At 33.3% G+C, this 17,616-nt stretch overlaps 1 protein-coding gene across 2 annotated transcripts in view; it reads left to right on the top strand.

The window, feature by feature from the left end:
* Positions 1-17,616, top strand: part of ANTXR2 (ANTXR cell adhesion molecule 2) — a 152,844-nt gene that overhangs the window by 12,631 nt on the left and 122,597 nt on the right. For both annotated transcript variants that reach the window (XM_063108222.1, XM_063108223.1), the window contains exons 4-7: positions 2,765-2,846; positions 3,312-3,419; positions 3,605-3,673; positions 4,474-4,554. In XM_063108222.1, the coding sequence (XP_062964292.1) occupies positions 2,765-2,846; positions 3,312-3,419; positions 3,605-3,673; positions 4,474-4,554 (340 nt within the window). The remainder of the gene's footprint in view (positions 1-2,764; positions 2,847-3,311; positions 3,420-3,604; positions 3,674-4,473; positions 4,555-17,616) is intronic.

Here is a 17,616-nt window from a genome sequence, read left to right as displayed (position 1 = left end):
AGTATCCTTGACAATAGCTTCACAACAAATACTGAAGTGGTTTCAATATTGCTATTCCTTGTGGTTGAAGATATAACATTAAAGCCAAACTCAGTGAAGCTGATCTTCTAAGATGATGTTGTATTTGAGCTCATAACAACCATTTCTTCCTTTTAAAAAAATCATTTCCCCACTTGCTGTCCTTTAACCTGCGACATCATTTTGCTTTTCCCCAATTTACCATCTACCAAAAGGAAAACTTAAACTTATTTTTATTTGCTTGGGATCTTTCAAAGGCCTGAGATCTACTCTTTCTTATTTTGGCTTCCATTTTCCCTAGAGTGACACCTTGTTGATTGAGGAGAGGCTGACAGACTGTGTAATTACTCTTGAAGGAGAACAAGACCAGGACTCCTCTGCATTGATGCCATTGGCTATGGGCAAGGAGCTATTTTCTCCTATGGCTATGCAACTGCAAAAGTAATAACAGGATCAGTACCCCTTAGAATATTAGGGTGGCAGGTATAGGTATAGATAGAGAACCAAGAAGTGCTCTGTCTCTTCCAATAAAATAAGCTAACAGAGACTCACCCTTCCAAAAGACTCTGACATTGGCAAGTTCCTTCAGCTTAGGGTCTTCTGCTGGTGTTATCTGGTTCTGAGAAGTAAGGGTGAGCTGATCTGAACTGAAGGGAGGCTATTTTTACCACACAAAATATGTTTGAGTAAACTTGAATTTCAGTTGTCTTTTTCATTTCCCTTTTGGCAGCAAACTTATTAATGCTTGAGGACACACTGCCACTCATTTCTGGGAAGCACCAACTATTTGGTTTTTTATCTGCAGTCAGACAGAATCAATTTCAAGTTGCCTCTGTAGACATCAAACATAAATATTTAGATAAAACAAGCTTATAAATCATGTAATTTATTCCATCATCTGTGAAGTTGTGAATTTTTTTCTATGGTAGATTGAAAAATTTATTGAACACTTACTTTGCAAAAGATACTATAATAAGTAATAAATGCAGAGCAGGGAGGTACATTATAAATACGAGATATACTGATACCCACCCCCCCGTAAACTTCAAGTCTAGTTGAAAAGTGAAGATATTAAATTAAATTAAATTAGTTAAATTATTTTAAAGTAGAATATTTTTAAGAGACAACATTTTTCAGTGTAGTAAACGTTGAATATGGGTATGAATAGAAAGCTTGGCGCACCTTAGAAAAGAGAATATAATGAGGTTAGAGAAGGATTTTAAACTAAGCATAAAAGAAATAATCCACATGGTTTGGAAGAGACGATTGAACCAGAAAGCGAAGGGTTAGGTTCATACCTTGAAAGTTGTCCTGTGTTTTCTGGAAGTTTCTTGAGATGGAGAACATAATAATTTTCCTTACTATACTTGTATGAAAATATAATCAAGAAGTTATTTTTAAAATGTGTGTTAGGCTCTGGTGAATGGCTCATTTATTTCAAGTATTTGAAACAATACTGTAGCATGACAAATGTTTTTTTTTTTTACTATTTTTGACATGTGTTATAATAGCACGTGATGTATTCATACACACACTTATATACATATACATATAAAATTTTGTGTAAGAACCTTGTAAGTTCCTTGAGGTTAAGATAATACCCTTTTTATTTAATCTCCTTTATCTACCATCCTCAGTAATATGGGCGCCCTTCATTTTTTATCTAAAGAATTAAAATTCAGTTTACCATTTTTAAATGTAAAAGAATTTTGTATTTAAAAAGGCATTTATTTGCTTCTATTGAAAAACTGAAATTCTGAAAACGGTATCTTAAGATCTCTTCAATATTTTAAATTTAAAAATTTAAAAAGAAGTTTTGAATTTACTTTGGATAGTTTTGCATCACTATTTTATTTTTCTCTTGATTATTGTGGTTTTATTTATTTTTGAAGGAGTTGGGAATCTATACTTTAAAAACCTGAGAACTGGGTCTTCCCTTGTTCGTACACACAAAATAGCTCTTAATATTGTAGTCACAGCCTGCTTAGACATACCCCATTGAGACAATGAATTAGTCATGATGAGAAAGATTCTTTTACGGTTTTTCATCTTTTTCTTTCATACTGCTTCTACCAAGAATCTATTATCCTGTCTCATCCATCTATCCATCCATCCATGCATCTATTCATTTCTATTCTTTCAATTGTTCATCAAATACTATATTAAGTACCTGCTATATTTGAGAGGATGTGTTTGTGTCCAGATGGGTGAGAAGGTAGCACAAAAAAGAATAAATCTTGAGACTTATGACTTTGGGAGACAAAAGTAGAAAATGTAATTTCCATAAGTAAGGGTTAAGTAAATGTGCCTTAGGAATTTGCAGATAAAGCAAATTTCCCGCTTTTAGGGAGGTGTGGTGAGTGTTTCAGATATAATTTTTCACTGAAGCTGAGCTATTCAATCCTTGTATTTTTGTGGATGAGTGAAATTATGTTTTACTCCTTAGCATTCAGTAAAACAAATATGATTGAAGATGTATGTTCTCAGCTCAAAATACCCTGAATATGCTCAGCTTATTTAAGACATTGTTGGTATTTTTTCTTTTGCAGCTAAAATACAGAAGTTATTAAATACTTATTAAAATGAAAAAAAGTCTGAAGAACTATTTGCCTTCAAAGTCCATGTCTTTTCCTCTACAACTTAGTGAAGAAACTTTAGTTGTAATGCTGCCATGTTTTTTGAGAAGTGTTTATTGTGATCTTTGCTCATTTTTCCTTTATTTAATATTATAATACATTATTTTCAGAGGCAAAATCAGCAAAGGCTTGGAGGATTTAAAACATGTTAGTCCAGTTGGAGAAACATATATTCATGAAGGACTAAAGCTAGTAAGTTCTTTTTTAAATTTATAAGTGTGTGAAAGAATGCTTTCTTATTCTGTAATGAAATTTAACTCTCTAGCAAAGCCCAGAACCCCATTACATATTTATCTTAAAGTTTTTTTAATGTTTTTAGTTGTTCCAAAGAGGAGATATAGAAAGCATTGTTTACTGTGGTGGTAAGAAAGCTTTGTATGGCATTTTGCCTTTTAAGGATTTTTCCATTTTCTCCGTGGTTATATTCCGATTAGTCAACCACAGTTGAAAATCTGTATCACTTAAAGGTAGTAGTAACTACTCTATGATGTGACTATATGCATATTTCAAATAAAATGGTTAAAACAAAATACTCTGTCTTAAAAGCTAGTCAGTAATATTTTGATTTTGTCAGACTTAGAAATTCAGCTTGATGGAACATGCTGGTTTAAAAGTTAAAATTAAATTGTGAGTTGGATAATTATTCTTCATTTTCAGGCGAATGAACAAATTCAGAAAGCAGGAGGCTTAAAAACCTCCAGTATCATAATTGCTCTGACAGATGGTAAGTTGGACGGTCTGGTGCCATCATATGCAGAGAAAGAGGTGAGTATTGAACTGAAACTGTTCTTTACACCCCACTGTACTGTACTGTGTGTCTCTGCTTGGATAGCTTGATATTTGAATAATTCACTTCATCCCTCTTGCTCTTTCTCCCTCCCTCTCTCTCTGTCTCTCTCTTTCTCTCTCACTTTGTCCCTTTTCCACTCTCTGTTTTTCTTTTTGAATAGGCAAAGATATCCAGGTCACTTGGGGCTAGTGTTTATTGTGTTGGTGTCCTTGATTTTGAACAAGCTCAGGTGAGTTACAACAGATCTACAAACTTTAAATCACATAATTTTCTTAAAGATAGTTTAACAAATTCTTTTAACTGATGACTTACTGTGACACTAATCAATTTTTAAAGATTTCTCATAAAAATATTATAAAGACTTTCTATAAAAATGGCTATCTTGAGTTGTAGCTTAACGTCAGGATTTTAATAGGTTTTATTACTGAAAACAAAACCCTAAATTCTTTGAACATTTATTTGGCTTGGAGAATGAATATGAGATAAACATTTGGATTGAAATGATGTGAATACTCTTCTTTAACTAAACTGACAAGATTATGATGACAGTCTTAGAGTATTTTTTTTTTTTTTTTAATTTAAAATTTGACTCTTAGGTATTCAGGGATTTGGGAAATCCAGTTAGGCAAGGGCTTTAACGATTTTTCTAACCAAACCAAATTTTATAAATTTTTGAGAGTTTATATTTTAAAATTGTTTTTCGCTTACAAAATTATTTTACATTTAAATTTTTGCTTGAGCATGGCTTAGTGTTCTGAGTCTCATGCCATTAGCTAGTAGAGTTCTGCACTGTTTTGAGATTGCAACTTGGGGACAATGTAAATGGGCTGTGACTGAGCTCAGTTCATTTCATGGTGACACATTTAGAGTATCACTAATATCCTCACCTTCAATTCTTGACATTGAACACAGGCCACACTGGTTAGTCCTGTGGAGTAGTTTTTCAGATAAACATAGCAAACATAATGAAGTTTATAGTGTTGTATGTCTCAGCCACCCATTAATTAAGTTTTCCTCCTTTTTCTAAAGCTTGAAAGAATTGCTGATTCCAAGGAACAAGTTTTTCCTGTCAAAGGTGGATTTCAAGCTCTTAAAGGAATAATTAATTCTGTGAGTATTTCTCTTGGGGGCAGGAAAGGCTCATAATTTTACATATATTTTAAACTCTAAGAAGTTTCTTACTATCCAGTGAAGGTGGGCATTATCTAGAAAAAAGAGATTAAGAAAGACATTTGTTTGGTATTGCAAACACGGTGTAATTCTAAAGATCTGGATTTTGTTTATAAATGAGATTTTGTACTAATTCTTTCACATTGGGCTCTGTGAGCCTGTGTCTGTGATTTGAAGTTTAAGATTTCCATAAACAGTCTCAGACACTCCCACCCTTGGAGCATAGAGTTAACCATTTGATATCTAGAAAGTGCTATAGGTTTTATAGAAGAAATGTGAAATAAGAATTTGGATGGGAATGTGTGATTATGCCCTTCTCCTAATATGGTATTTCTCAGCTATCAGTCAGGCAACTTGAACCAGTGGCTGAGTGTTTGACTACCGTTGTTGTTCTTTCCATTTAAATGATTAATAGTGCTGCTGGAGAACATAATATTTCTGTTTGGAATTCAGCTGAGCTATCTCTGGTGATCATTAGAATCTGGGCCATCCTAAACAGGGTGTGCGGAAGGGAAGTGATGACATGCAAAGCAAACTCCTGGGCTTTCACAGCTGAGGTTTATGTTTCATTTTACTGCCTTTTGCTAGAAGCACTAGGAACACTTGCTATTAAGTATTTATGATGTTTTGGTAAACACCATCCTAAAATGGAAGTGAATAATATATATTCTCTAGGCCAAAGCTTTTCCTATAATCTTTGAATGTTTATTAAAGGAAAAAAAATCTCAGTTTCTTCTAACATTTGCTTAAGGCATTTAAAATTTTCTTTAGAGATCAGGTTTTTCAGAAACACGGAGTGAGATTTATTGAATTTGTTTTTAGTAGCCATGTAGGTTTTTTTAAAAAAAACTAATGGAGCTTTTTAGAGAAAACATATAATTTGGTTCTATCTCATATCAGTACTTCTGGTAGACAAACCAAATGTAAATGCAGAATGAAACAAAATTCAATTATTTTAGGAGTTTGTGTATATTACCAAGTTTACTTTTTAGGCAACACTTGCAATGTCAAAAAATATGCAATAATTTTATACTCAGGATAAATATTCTACAACTGTAATTTAAGTTTTAAAATGTAGAAAGATGAACAATACAAAAGGAGGGATAATTCGATCCCCTAAATAAACAAATCAGTGGCTTGTATTTTAAATACAATTTTATTGTGCTTGGAAATTTGCACTTATTTTTATAATTATACTGGCAAGTAGGAAAGGTTTTCCTGGATTTATCTTCCTTTTGGAGTTGTGTTTTCTGCATATAAAAGGCTTAATTCAGAATTCTTCAGGCGATTGATTAACTTTCCCAAACACCATTTTTATGGGTTACGGTTACAGATTTCCCTTTCAAGAAATTAGTTGTTGACTACCAGAGGAAATAAAGTTATTGGCGTTGTTTTATTATGTTTGTTTGTTAAATTTCATTTTTCTATTTGTACTAGGGAAATTTTAGAATGTAATTTCTAAATAGTCTTTATTGCCTGAAGTGCTTAATGGACTAGCTTGACTAAGTTAAGTTGAAATATTTGGCACAAAATTAGGATTTGCTTTGTTTTAGCCACAAATTGCCAATAAAGTCTCTTGAGTTTCATCCGAAGGGGATGATGGGTACAACCTTTCAGCTCAATGTAGTTAAGCTTCAGCTATTTTGTCACAAGAGGAGGAGTAAATTATCCTCAGGGAAGCCAGCCCCTGGGGAAAACTCTGACAATATTGAGCAGAGCTGGCAGGTAGAAAAAGGGAACCATTACAAATCTAGTCTAGTTAATGGTTGAGATTTTTACCAATGTGATGACAGCTTGGGATTTTTGTCCAATTTCTGGAAATTTAAGGCAATTTAAGTACTTCATCTCTCTTCAAGGGCGGATATTTCTCTACCCCTAATAATACACAAAACCTACAATTCTGCCTTAAATTTGAATTGCACTTTATAGTTACTTAGTACCACCTTAGTTTAAAAAGTGTATGTGATCTTTACAACAAATATAGTGTATCTATCACAAGATGAGGGCAGATGGAAGAGATTATCTCTCTATTCTTTATAATTTACCAAGCTATTCGGTGAAATCGTACAGTGGAATGTATTTACATAAAGCTAAGCAAGTGGAAGAAATTAGAAAATTTAAGTCTTCCAGATATTTGGCACTATGAAGGCAAAATATTTGTTAAATGGATAGATAATTTCTTTTCCTCCTTGATGTTATTTAAATACATCTGGTCTCATTAATTGTCGTTGTGTTAATTTCTTTGAAGTTCACCTTTAAGAAAAGTTAACATGGTTTTCTTGTTTTCTTTCTTTTCCCTTGCTGTCCCCTAAAATCCAGTGACTGGGATGGTCTGGTCTTCTTAAGGTGTAAGGTATAATATGTCATTAAGACATAGTTACACTAGAATGAATTTCTTAACCAGCAAAGATAGGAGTTTCATTTTGGAGACTCTTCGTTATAGTTAAAAGAAGAAACACTGTAGTAGTTCTGTCTTTTATAACTTAAAAATGCATGGTTCTGAATAGGTCTTTGTTATGACCATCTAAGATTTATTTGATTCAGAAAATTATTTAGATGGTCTATTTTGATTTTGGGGAAAATGTGTTTATTTCAAGATTTTTAGATTTCTCTCCAAGCCAACATGATATGTAACATTTTATGGAATATTGGTATAATTTTCAATCTTTCTTTTGTATTTCTTCTTATTTTTAATTGATACATAATAATTGTACATACTTATGGGGTACATCATCATATTTGCATACATGTATACAATGTATTATGATCAAATCAGGATAATTAGTATATCCATCACCTCAAACATTTGTTATTTCTTTGTGTTGGGAACAATCAAAATCCTCTCTTCTTGCTATTTAAAAGTATACAATAAATTGTTGTTAACGATAGTTAGCCTACAGTGCTGTAGAACACTAGAACTTATTCCTACTATCTAGCTCTAATTTTGTAATTGTTGACCAACCTGTTCCTACGGCCTCTATTCCCCTCTCCTTCCCAGCCTCTAGTAACTACTATTTCGTTCTCCACTTCTGTGAGATCAACTTTTAGTTTCTACATATAAGTGAGAACATGTAACATTTCTCTTTCTGCTTCTGGTTTATTTCACTTAACGTAATGTCCTCCAGGCTCAATAATGTTGCCGAGAATAACAGGATTTCATTCTTTTTTATAGCTGAGTCTATTTTACTATGTATATATACCACATTTTCTTTGTCCAGTCATCTGTTGATGGACACTTAGATTGATTCCATATCCTGGCTACTGTGAATAATGCCGTGATAAACTTGGGAGTGCAAGCATCCCTTTGGCATACTGATTTCCTTTCCTTTATATGTATTCTGACTAGTGGGATTGTTGGATCATAGTTCTATTTGTAGTTTTTTGAGAAACTTCCATATTGTTTTCCATAGTGGCTGTACTAATTTACATTCCTACCAACAATGTATAAGAGTTCCCTTTTCTCTGCATCCTCATCTGAGCATTATTTCTTATGTATGTTGGCCATTCATATGTCTTCTTTTGAGAAACGTTTAATCAGCTTATTTGCTCAGTTTTAAATTGGGCTATTTGATTTTTTCCTGTTGAATTGTTTGACTTCCTTGTATATTCTGAATATTAATTCCTTGTCGGATGAATAGTTTGCAAATATTTCCTCCCAATCTACAAGTGTCCTCACTCTGTTGTTATTTCCTTTGCTGTGCACAAGCTTTTTAGCTTTATGTAATCCCATTTGTCTATTTTTGCTTGTGTTGCCTATGCTTTTGAGATCTTATTCATAAAATCTCTACCCAGACTGATGTTTTGAAGTGTTTCCCCTATGTTGTCTTTTAGTAGTTTCATAGTTTCAGGTCTTACATTTAAGTGTTTTATGCATCTTGAGTTGATTTTTGTATATGGTGAGAGATAGGGGTCTAGTTTCATTCTTCTGTGTATGGTATTCTGTTTTCCAAGCACTATTTACTGAAGAGACTGTCTTTTCCCCAATTTATGTTCTTGGTTCCTTTGTTGCAAATGAGTTGGCTGTAGATATGTGGACTTATTTCCAATTCTCTATTCTATCTCATTGGTCTATGTGTTTGATTTTTGTGCCAGTACCATGCTGTTTTGATTACCATAGCTTTGTTGTATATTTTGAAATCAGCTTTATGATGCCTCCAGCTTTGTTCTTTTTGCTTAGGATTGCTTTGGCTATTTTATTTCCCATCTTAACTAGCACATATGAACGTTTATATTTCATTATTATTTCAAGTAGATACTGGTGAAAAACATTTTTATCTTTTTTTCCCTTCTTTCCTCTATGAACTCATTCTTTTATTCACTCATATACTGAACCCTTATTATCTTTAAGGCTTTATGTTAAGCTTGGAAGAAGGGATACAAACTTAAGTAAGACAAATTCTATGTTCTAATGGTGCTTAAAAATAATGATGATTCAAGGTTTGGAATACAGTAGCTTCCTGCAAAATTTACAAAGTGTTGTGGGGATTTGGAGGAAAGAAATTTCAGTGAGTCACCCTATAAGATAAAAAAAAAATCTTATAATGTAATTGGTGTTAAATGCCAATATGGCTGGAGTGTAAGTTGATGTAAAAATAGGCTAGGTTATTTGAAGTCATGGAAGGCTTTTTATGGTGGATTTGAACTAGGCTCTGACAATCAGAGTAGATTTAATTAGAAGCAGAGAACACAGAAATTTAAGAAGAACTTGGGCTGAGTAGCTGAGTCATAGGAGGGAGTGTGGTTTGGCTAGGATTATGGAGGGTCTGGTGGATAAATGTTAACAGGTAGTCTGAATCCAGGTTATGGAGACCCTCACATACTTGCATGTGGAATTAGTACTTATTTCATAATTAATCAGGGAACCCTGGAAGATTAATTTAGAGCATGAGATTTATACGATGGCCATAAAAGTTAAGAAGAGTACTCTTATGGTAATGTATAGGATGATTTAGAAGATGGGGAGGTAATACATAATGCTCTTGCAGATGTCCTTGTGAGACATGGTAAAGGAAATCTGATATAGTGGAGACAATATAAGGTTGCAAATAGGAAGACCTGAGTTTAAATTTCAACTTTGTCCCTGCCTAGCCAATGTGACCTGGGGTACATCCTGTAATGTAATCTCTCTGAGTTTTATAATTCTCACTAGTCAAATGGGAACAATGACTTCCATTTCATTGGATGGTTTTTTTGAATTAAATGAGATGATTTTTAAGAATGATTTTAGTCAGAAGGGCAGGGCTTTAAAACATTTGGTGGAAAGCTAGGAATGGCAGTAAGCTAGGACTACATGGAATGGGGATATTGATCTTTCTGCAGGGCAGCCCACTGAGAGAGATGGCCAGCAATCTGTTTGATCCAGGCCTTAGGTATAAAAGGACATGACATTGACATATAAGAGAATCAAATTGAGCATGTGGGTTATAACAAGAAGGATTTATAGACGGTGTAGCTACCCAAGTATTTGGTCAAGTACTTGGGTGTGCCGTAGTTCCAAATCCTCAGGCAATGGGATCAGGACCCAGCCAATAACTGGGAAACAAGACTCAGTATTCCCATGACATTCTACATAGAATTTCAGGACCCCACATTCAGAAAAGAACCACAATTCCTATTGGGGGACTTGTAGTGCTAATTAGAGATTCAGAGTAGAAACCCAGTTGTTAAGGGGGAAATAGCACCCCAATGGATCATAGTTCCTTAGGGCTTATTTCAGGCACTGGGACTCTAATTCGTTCAAAATAAAACTAGGTCAAAGACCATGAGGGAAGAACTTAATAAACTCTGTCTTGATCAGAATCATGTCAGTACAGCATGGCGCTGAACCTCCAGGTACAAAATATTTATATTTTGCGCTGAGCTGGTCTCAAGGGATATGGAAAATATGAGCTGGCAAATATTAGATGTTTTTATTATATTGATGACAGCGAAACTGAAAATAAAATGATGAATTTGGGAAGCATTAAAAAAATGAGTAGCAGTGCCGGCCTATGGCTCACTTGGGAGAATGTGGTGCTGATAACACCAAGGCCACGGGTTTGGACCCCTGTATAGGGATGGCTGGTAAGCTCACTTCAGAGAGCATGGTGCTGACAACACCAAGTCAAGAGTTAAGATCCCCTTACCAGTCATCTTTGAGAGCTCACTGAGTGTCAGACTAAAGGGACAGAAAAGGGAGTCAATTGTAACTTGGGCATTTTGCCCCTGACTAATATGAATAACTAGGAATGGTTAGAGTGAAAGCTGTTTTTGCAGAGGAGGCAGGAGTATTGCTGGACAAAATGGAAGAGGGCAGAGAGAGAAGATGAACTGAGCTTAAGAAAACCCCCCAGTGGGGGGTGTTCCTTAAGAAATTGGAGGTCCAGTGAAAAGTTAAGTTTAGAAAACTAGAATTGAGCCATTGTGCCTGCTCTTGTTCTTTCTTCCCTCTCATCGTCAGCAAAGACAAGTCCATAATTCTGTTTTTCACTTTAGTTTATCTGTGAAATCTTGGAATGTTAAATAAAATTCTTTTTGTTTTTTGGGGAGGTGAATGTAGGACTTATATTTGAAAGTGAAATTTTATTTGAACGAGTAAAGGTCAGACTGGCATCTGAGTACCTTGTGAATTCTAGTGCAGTGTTTCTTCAAGCAGCACTGTAGAAGAAAACATTGAAAGTAAAACAAAACCACAGATTGGTGAATAATATGGAAAGAATAAAATTCAAAATGCTCTGTGGAAGCCCTCCTCTCCTATTTTTCTAAAAACAGGGCCATGGAATGTTTTACTATTATTTCCACATTTTTTTAAAAAAATAAGAGTATCCCAGAAAACATTAAGCAGAAAAAGATGAATCAGTTGTGAAGTTGGCTTTATAAATAACCCTGGTCCAAAAGAATTCAGAGCACTCCATTCTAGGTGATAGCAGTGAACGCCAGAGTTTCTACATTCCTAATGAAAAAGTATAGGAACGTAAATAGGAGGGGAGTGATCACTCATACACGTAGGACATTTAAATAAAACAGTATTAGATGATTTCTAAAGGGAAAAAGTAGAATATGTATTTCGAAAAGTAACTTCATTCATAGTGCTGGAAATATAAGCTTCATTTGACTTTTGGAGCGAAATGGTTTTTCTCATTAATGTGTGATGTCATTGTTGTTTTATTTGAAAGTATCTGAGAAAGGTGTCTGAACCTATGTATTAATGGAATGAGAAGACATCACAAACTCATTTTCTCTACAGGCAAATCGTTTTCATAGGAGAAGAGGGTACCTAATAAACATTCTGGTAAGACCTTAGCTTAAGTGATTTTAGCAGGCTCTGCTATGAATGTTGACTGCTTAGTTGTAGAAACCTTTATTTGTAAAATCATAGTTTGATGAAAAACTTAAAGCATGAGCATTCATAGGAAAAAAAAATCCAAAACTTGTAGGACTTTCTCAAAATTGGCAATCAGTTTCCAGTTAAAAAGGACTGGCTTTAATGTGAGGATCACTATAAATCAGATTATTCTGGACTTTTCTTTATCCAAGGATCTTTAGTACTGAATGTAGATAAAGTATCTCATTATAGTATCTTTACATTAATGGTATGAGGGTTACAACTGTGTCCACCATCCCACCCCAGGTTTTTTTTTGACTAACGCCTAATACAGTGTTTGGTAAGTGGTCATTGCTTAACTCATATTTAACAATGAATGAGTGAATGAAATCAATACAAGTTCTTGAAAATATTTTTTATAGTTATGGAACATTTGAGCATTAAAAAAATCAACTTCTGATTCTATGTAACTTTGATTTCATCCTATTTATGTTCTAATATTTAAAACTCTTTGATTACAAATGATAAGAACTCAGTTAATACTAGTTTAATGGGGGAGGAAAAGGAAGTTATTGGCCTATATAACTGGGTGGTCCAGAGAGGAGAATTATCTCAGGCACAGCTGGACCCAGAGAATCACTCATGTTCTTAGAGTCTTCTCTCAGCAAATTTTCCCTCTAATTTTATTTGCTTCATTCTCTTGTTTAGATGAATGACAGAGGACAGTAATTGTGAAAGATTTCAGGCTTACATGGTCCTCAGTTAACAAGCCCATTGGAAAGTGAGTGCTGTTGTCTCTCTGCATCACTATATAGGGTCCCAGCTAAGGACTCTGATTGACTCAGTTGGGTCATGTGATCATTCCTGTACCAATCATCATGTCAACATCTTTTGGATTGGTCTTGGTAATATGCCCACCCCATGACAAGGGGTTGGAGAGGGAGAAGAAGGTATCATGATTGATGTTGACAGCCTCACATGGAGTGTAGTACAATTTTCCCAATAGAAAGGGGGCACTGTTTATAGAAGTGTAAGGAAGAAAAATTGTTTGGGATAGGAAAAAAAAATTAGTAGCTATTATAGTCCACTATATTCAAATACATTTCAAATATTTTTTATATATATTCTAATAAGGCACCCCCTTCCTTCTAAATTCCACTTACCTCAAAACAACAAATGGAAAATTTGCTTTAAACTATTTTATTAACTGATATTTTATAATCTTATCTTGACATACACTGTCCTTAATAACATTACTTAATGTTACTTAATAACATTATTCTTTTTTGTTGTTTGTTTGGTTGGGATTATAGTTTAAGGAAATCACATTCACTTTTAATAAATAATGAGAGTTTAATGAGAAAACTAAAGTAATGGCATTGGGTTACACAGACAAAATTAAGTGCCAATTTTTTATTTCTTAACATTAATCTCTTGGGCTAAAAAAGGGAATGACCCATGGAGGCTCACCTCTCCTGGAAAGCAGATTCAATTGAGTGGAAAGACATTGAAAGGGGGAGAAATGGTTAAGATCGATGACCAAATGTACCATCAGTATGAATTATAATGGGGAAATGTATGATTTCTCAGTTATATATGTGTTTGTAAAATTAATGGAAGAACTGATGAAATATTTTTTCTGTTTTAGTTGCATAGAGAAACAATTTATTTGCCACTCTGAATGTGTGGAAAATCAAATGGAACAAATATAGACTTAGAATACTTGGCAGATCTATTTCATGTTTTAGTTAATAAAATAAGAGATTGGGCAAATAAAACCAATATGAAACAATGCATACATGAGAGTGAAAAATATGCTGGGACTCAATTTCTTTAGGTTCTAAAACAAACAGCACATTTATTATTATTTTTCCCATAATTTTAAAGTACTTTTTGTAGAAAGCCTATTCATTCTTTAAGATAATTATTAAACGATTATTCTTGAGTTTGAGCAGACCAAAAGAAAAAGAAAAAAAATGAAGTAGAGGCAGATAAACTTTTGTTTCAAAGCACAATCCCATTTTTGGCATTTTTCTATGCTATAGTAAAAAAGGAAGACCTACTAATATGATTTGTTATAAAAATTGCAATTGTGAGATGAGAGGAACTTAAATGTCATTTGGCTTTTTTGTTTCAGGATTTGTGATATGGGCATATTTTCACCAACAGTATAATCAGAACTATGCATTTGTTTTGTTTGAAGCTAAGAAGAGTACAAGGCAAAGATTATGACTTACATTCTTTCCTAGATTTCTTAGGGTAAAAGTTTGTTTAGAAATTTGTCACTTGTGCTTTTATTACTTGCTTACTTGCAGAAGAAGAGAGAATCCATATTTAGAAATGGGTCAGAGTGGTGCAGGCTGTATTGAGCAACTGATGTTTTGAAGCTCCAAGCATTTTTAGAGAATGAACTCAACCAAAACATGTGATTACAAATAGCAATTGTTTTTAATTGAAGTGTTACGTCTTAGAAGAAATAACATTTGCTTGGTTCGGCAGCCATAGAGAAAGTAAAAATCACATATCTGAATATTGAAAAGTAAAAAGGAAACAAGAAAAGAGTATGAAAAACATCTTTCCAATTGTTTTAGCTGCTTATTTTATAAACATGTTTTGTTTTATTGGGACCTTTACAGCTAATGCTGGAGAGTGATTTTTCCTTATGAAATTTAAAGTTGGAATCTTTCATAATTGAGATGAACTTCTGAGTGCTTAGAGCTGCTCAATGACTCAGAAAAAAAAACTGCTTCCTTTTTAAAACTTCATTATTATGCTTACTGATATTTTCTGACATGCTGTGTGTCATGGGAATTTGTAGTTTCTATCTGTTAAGGACACACCTAGAGTGCTTGTGAATTATCTGTAATGACTGGTTGTCGAGGATGTTATATACCCAAAATTAGTGTTAAAAAATTATTGCTGGGACGAGTATTTAGAATTTTTAACAGAGTTGTAAAAATGTTGGTGAAGTTGGATACATATGAGAGTTTAAATATAAGGAAATATTCTGTTTTGAGGGAAAAACATTATTTAGAATTGATCTTTAAAAAACGATCTTTAAAAAAGGAAGCTATTCAGTGGGATTTAATATCCTTTTCTCTTTTTACATATCTTATCATATTTTATTTTAAAACCCGTTTTTTTAGATTATACATGTCTTAAATTTGTTCCTTTTCGTGTTGTTTTTAGTATTTATTTGTTTTTGTTTTAATTTTTTGCATCTGGTTCAATGGCTTATGGGTGCCATTGATTATCAGAATTTAAATTCATCTAAATAAGTTTTCCTTTCATTGAGTGTAACTGAAAATGTGATTTGATTAATTCAAGCAGCCCCCGTTCATTAAGCTCTGTATTTTTCTACATGCTTAACTCTTTAGTGTTAGGCAGCCCATTTATTTGTCTTATCAAAATCCTCATGTTTTTTATTGAAAAAGTTTTACATTACTTTTCAACTAAATTCAGTAATCATTAATTGAGCAGCTGCTATTTATAACATGTTGTGATATATACATTTTTTATATTAGATTGAATTTTGAATATGTGGTGTCATACATTAAAAAATTATTTACTTAGGTTTTTCTGGAATGTCCTGTATTCTACTTTTCAGTGGAAGGGGTAGTATCCTTCACATTGCCATTTAGAAATTGGGAATAAAATTTAGATTTTAAAATCTGTCTTGGTTTATGTTAGCTGTGAGAAATATTTTTTTTCCCCCAAACTGGATGCTAGATCTTCAAATCATAAGGCCTAGCTCCTACATATTTTTCCAAAATTCAACATAATATTTAAAGACATCATAGGTCCTAAATTATTATTTTGACTTCATCTCCCCATCTTAATTTATTCCATGCTAAATTTTTATCTTGACTATATCCAACTACAGCTCTCCACAAAGTAATTCCATGTTATCCTAAATGTCAGAAGAAAAAGGCCATAGCTATATCTATTGTATGCATTTTTCAGGCCATAATATGGCTTTTACTACTTCTTACGTGCCTCATATTTGTTATTATAATATGTGTCCATTTTGTAAACATGTTCAGGAACTTACAAGATCTCCATCAAAATATGGCTCCATGTGAGAGTACTTCAAAAAGTTCATGAAAAAACTGGAATTACGTACCCTCATATGTGTCATAAAAACTCTAAGAAAGAAAAAATTTAGTCAAGTTTCTCATAAAATTCAGACCTTCTGATGCTATTTTGTTATTTCTGCTGTGAATGGTTCTTTAACAATACTATCACTTTATCTGGTTATTACTCAGTAGTTACAAAGACCTGATTGTAACTCTATAGACAAGCAAGATAAGAAACGCCTTTGTTAACCAATAGGATTCTTGAAACAGTTGTGCCTCTGTCTTAGTAATGGTTTCCAACCCCCCTACCATAAACCTTGCCAGTTCTGATTCCAAAGTGCATGTTATCTAGCATGGAAATTTGGCCTATAGTGAAATCTTACAACCTGACTATACTATGCTAGATGTAGACTCAATCCAAATTAATTTGGAACATTCCTGGCATGTCCAGGGTGAAACACCATTCTGATACCTCATTCAAATAGGGCTGCAGAGAAGGGACAGCAGTGGGATCCGCTTTTATCTTTTGCCAAACATCTGTAATCTCAAGGAGGCCAGCAGGCAGTACATTCGCAGCTAACTCCTAAGGCTGCATCCGGCCTTGCTGCTAACCAAAAACAAATCAAGAGGGAGACATAAACAACCTTATCCTATTTTACCCTTCTCCTTTGCCAAATAGAGAAATTCCTTTAAATTAGTGTTTGTAGTGTTTACTGAACTATTGAGAGCATTCTGAATTTTCTGAATTGTACAAATAATGCTTCAAAATTTTATACAACCAGTTAGGTGCAACAGAAAATAAGTAAGTGTATTTTGTAAGGGGTGAATCTCACTATTTCATCAACAGATTTATCTGAAATAACTCAGATAAGGGGAAATACTTACATTTTGAGTTACTTATGTTAATATGAGGGTACTTCAACAAGTTCATGGAAAGATTCATATTATCTTTTAATTCTATTTTTCCATGAACTTTTTGACGTACTCTTGTACATGATAGGCTTTTTAACCATATATTTTAAAGGAGGTATTTAAGAAAAATACATCTTAAATACTAAAAGTTTCAATAATGAGAAAAGTCAGTGACTAGTATTATACAGATTAAATATAGGGAACCATCTTTAGGCATTTAATTTATTTCAACAACATACTGGAATGTAGAATTTTTATACAAATACTAGAATTTAGAATTCTATATCTTAACCTCTTTTCTGTTATAGATTTTCACTGGCTTATAAACACAGACTTGTGAGGATTATCTGAAGAAATTTAAAGAGCTTAGCACACTTCCTGGAACATAAGTGCCCAATAATTAATTATTATCATGTTAGAAATTCTTTTGAATTTTTGACTACTGATGTTTGTACTTAATTTTGAAAGTTTTATTTTTGTCATTCATATTAATGGTTCAGGAGTTAAAAGTAGGGATTTGGTATTAATGTGTACATTATTTTTCATTTGCAAATACTCCTTAATACTGATATTACTTTTTGAATGAATAGATGCTTCAGTAGTATACTTTTTTCATGGTGAGCATCAAGTTCTTTGCCAAATTTATGTACATATTTTTTCCACCAAATCTCAAATGATGAAATTTTGTATTTAGTGTTTATATAACTTAAA

This window comes from Cynocephalus volans, chromosome 9 (genome assembly GCF_027409185.1).
Source record: "Cynocephalus volans isolate mCynVol1 chromosome 9, mCynVol1.pri, whole genome shotgun sequence".
Lineage (NCBI taxonomy): Eukaryota > Metazoa > Chordata > Mammalia > Dermoptera > Cynocephalidae > Cynocephalus > Cynocephalus volans.
This window is presented reverse-complemented; position numbering and strand designations above follow the sequence as displayed.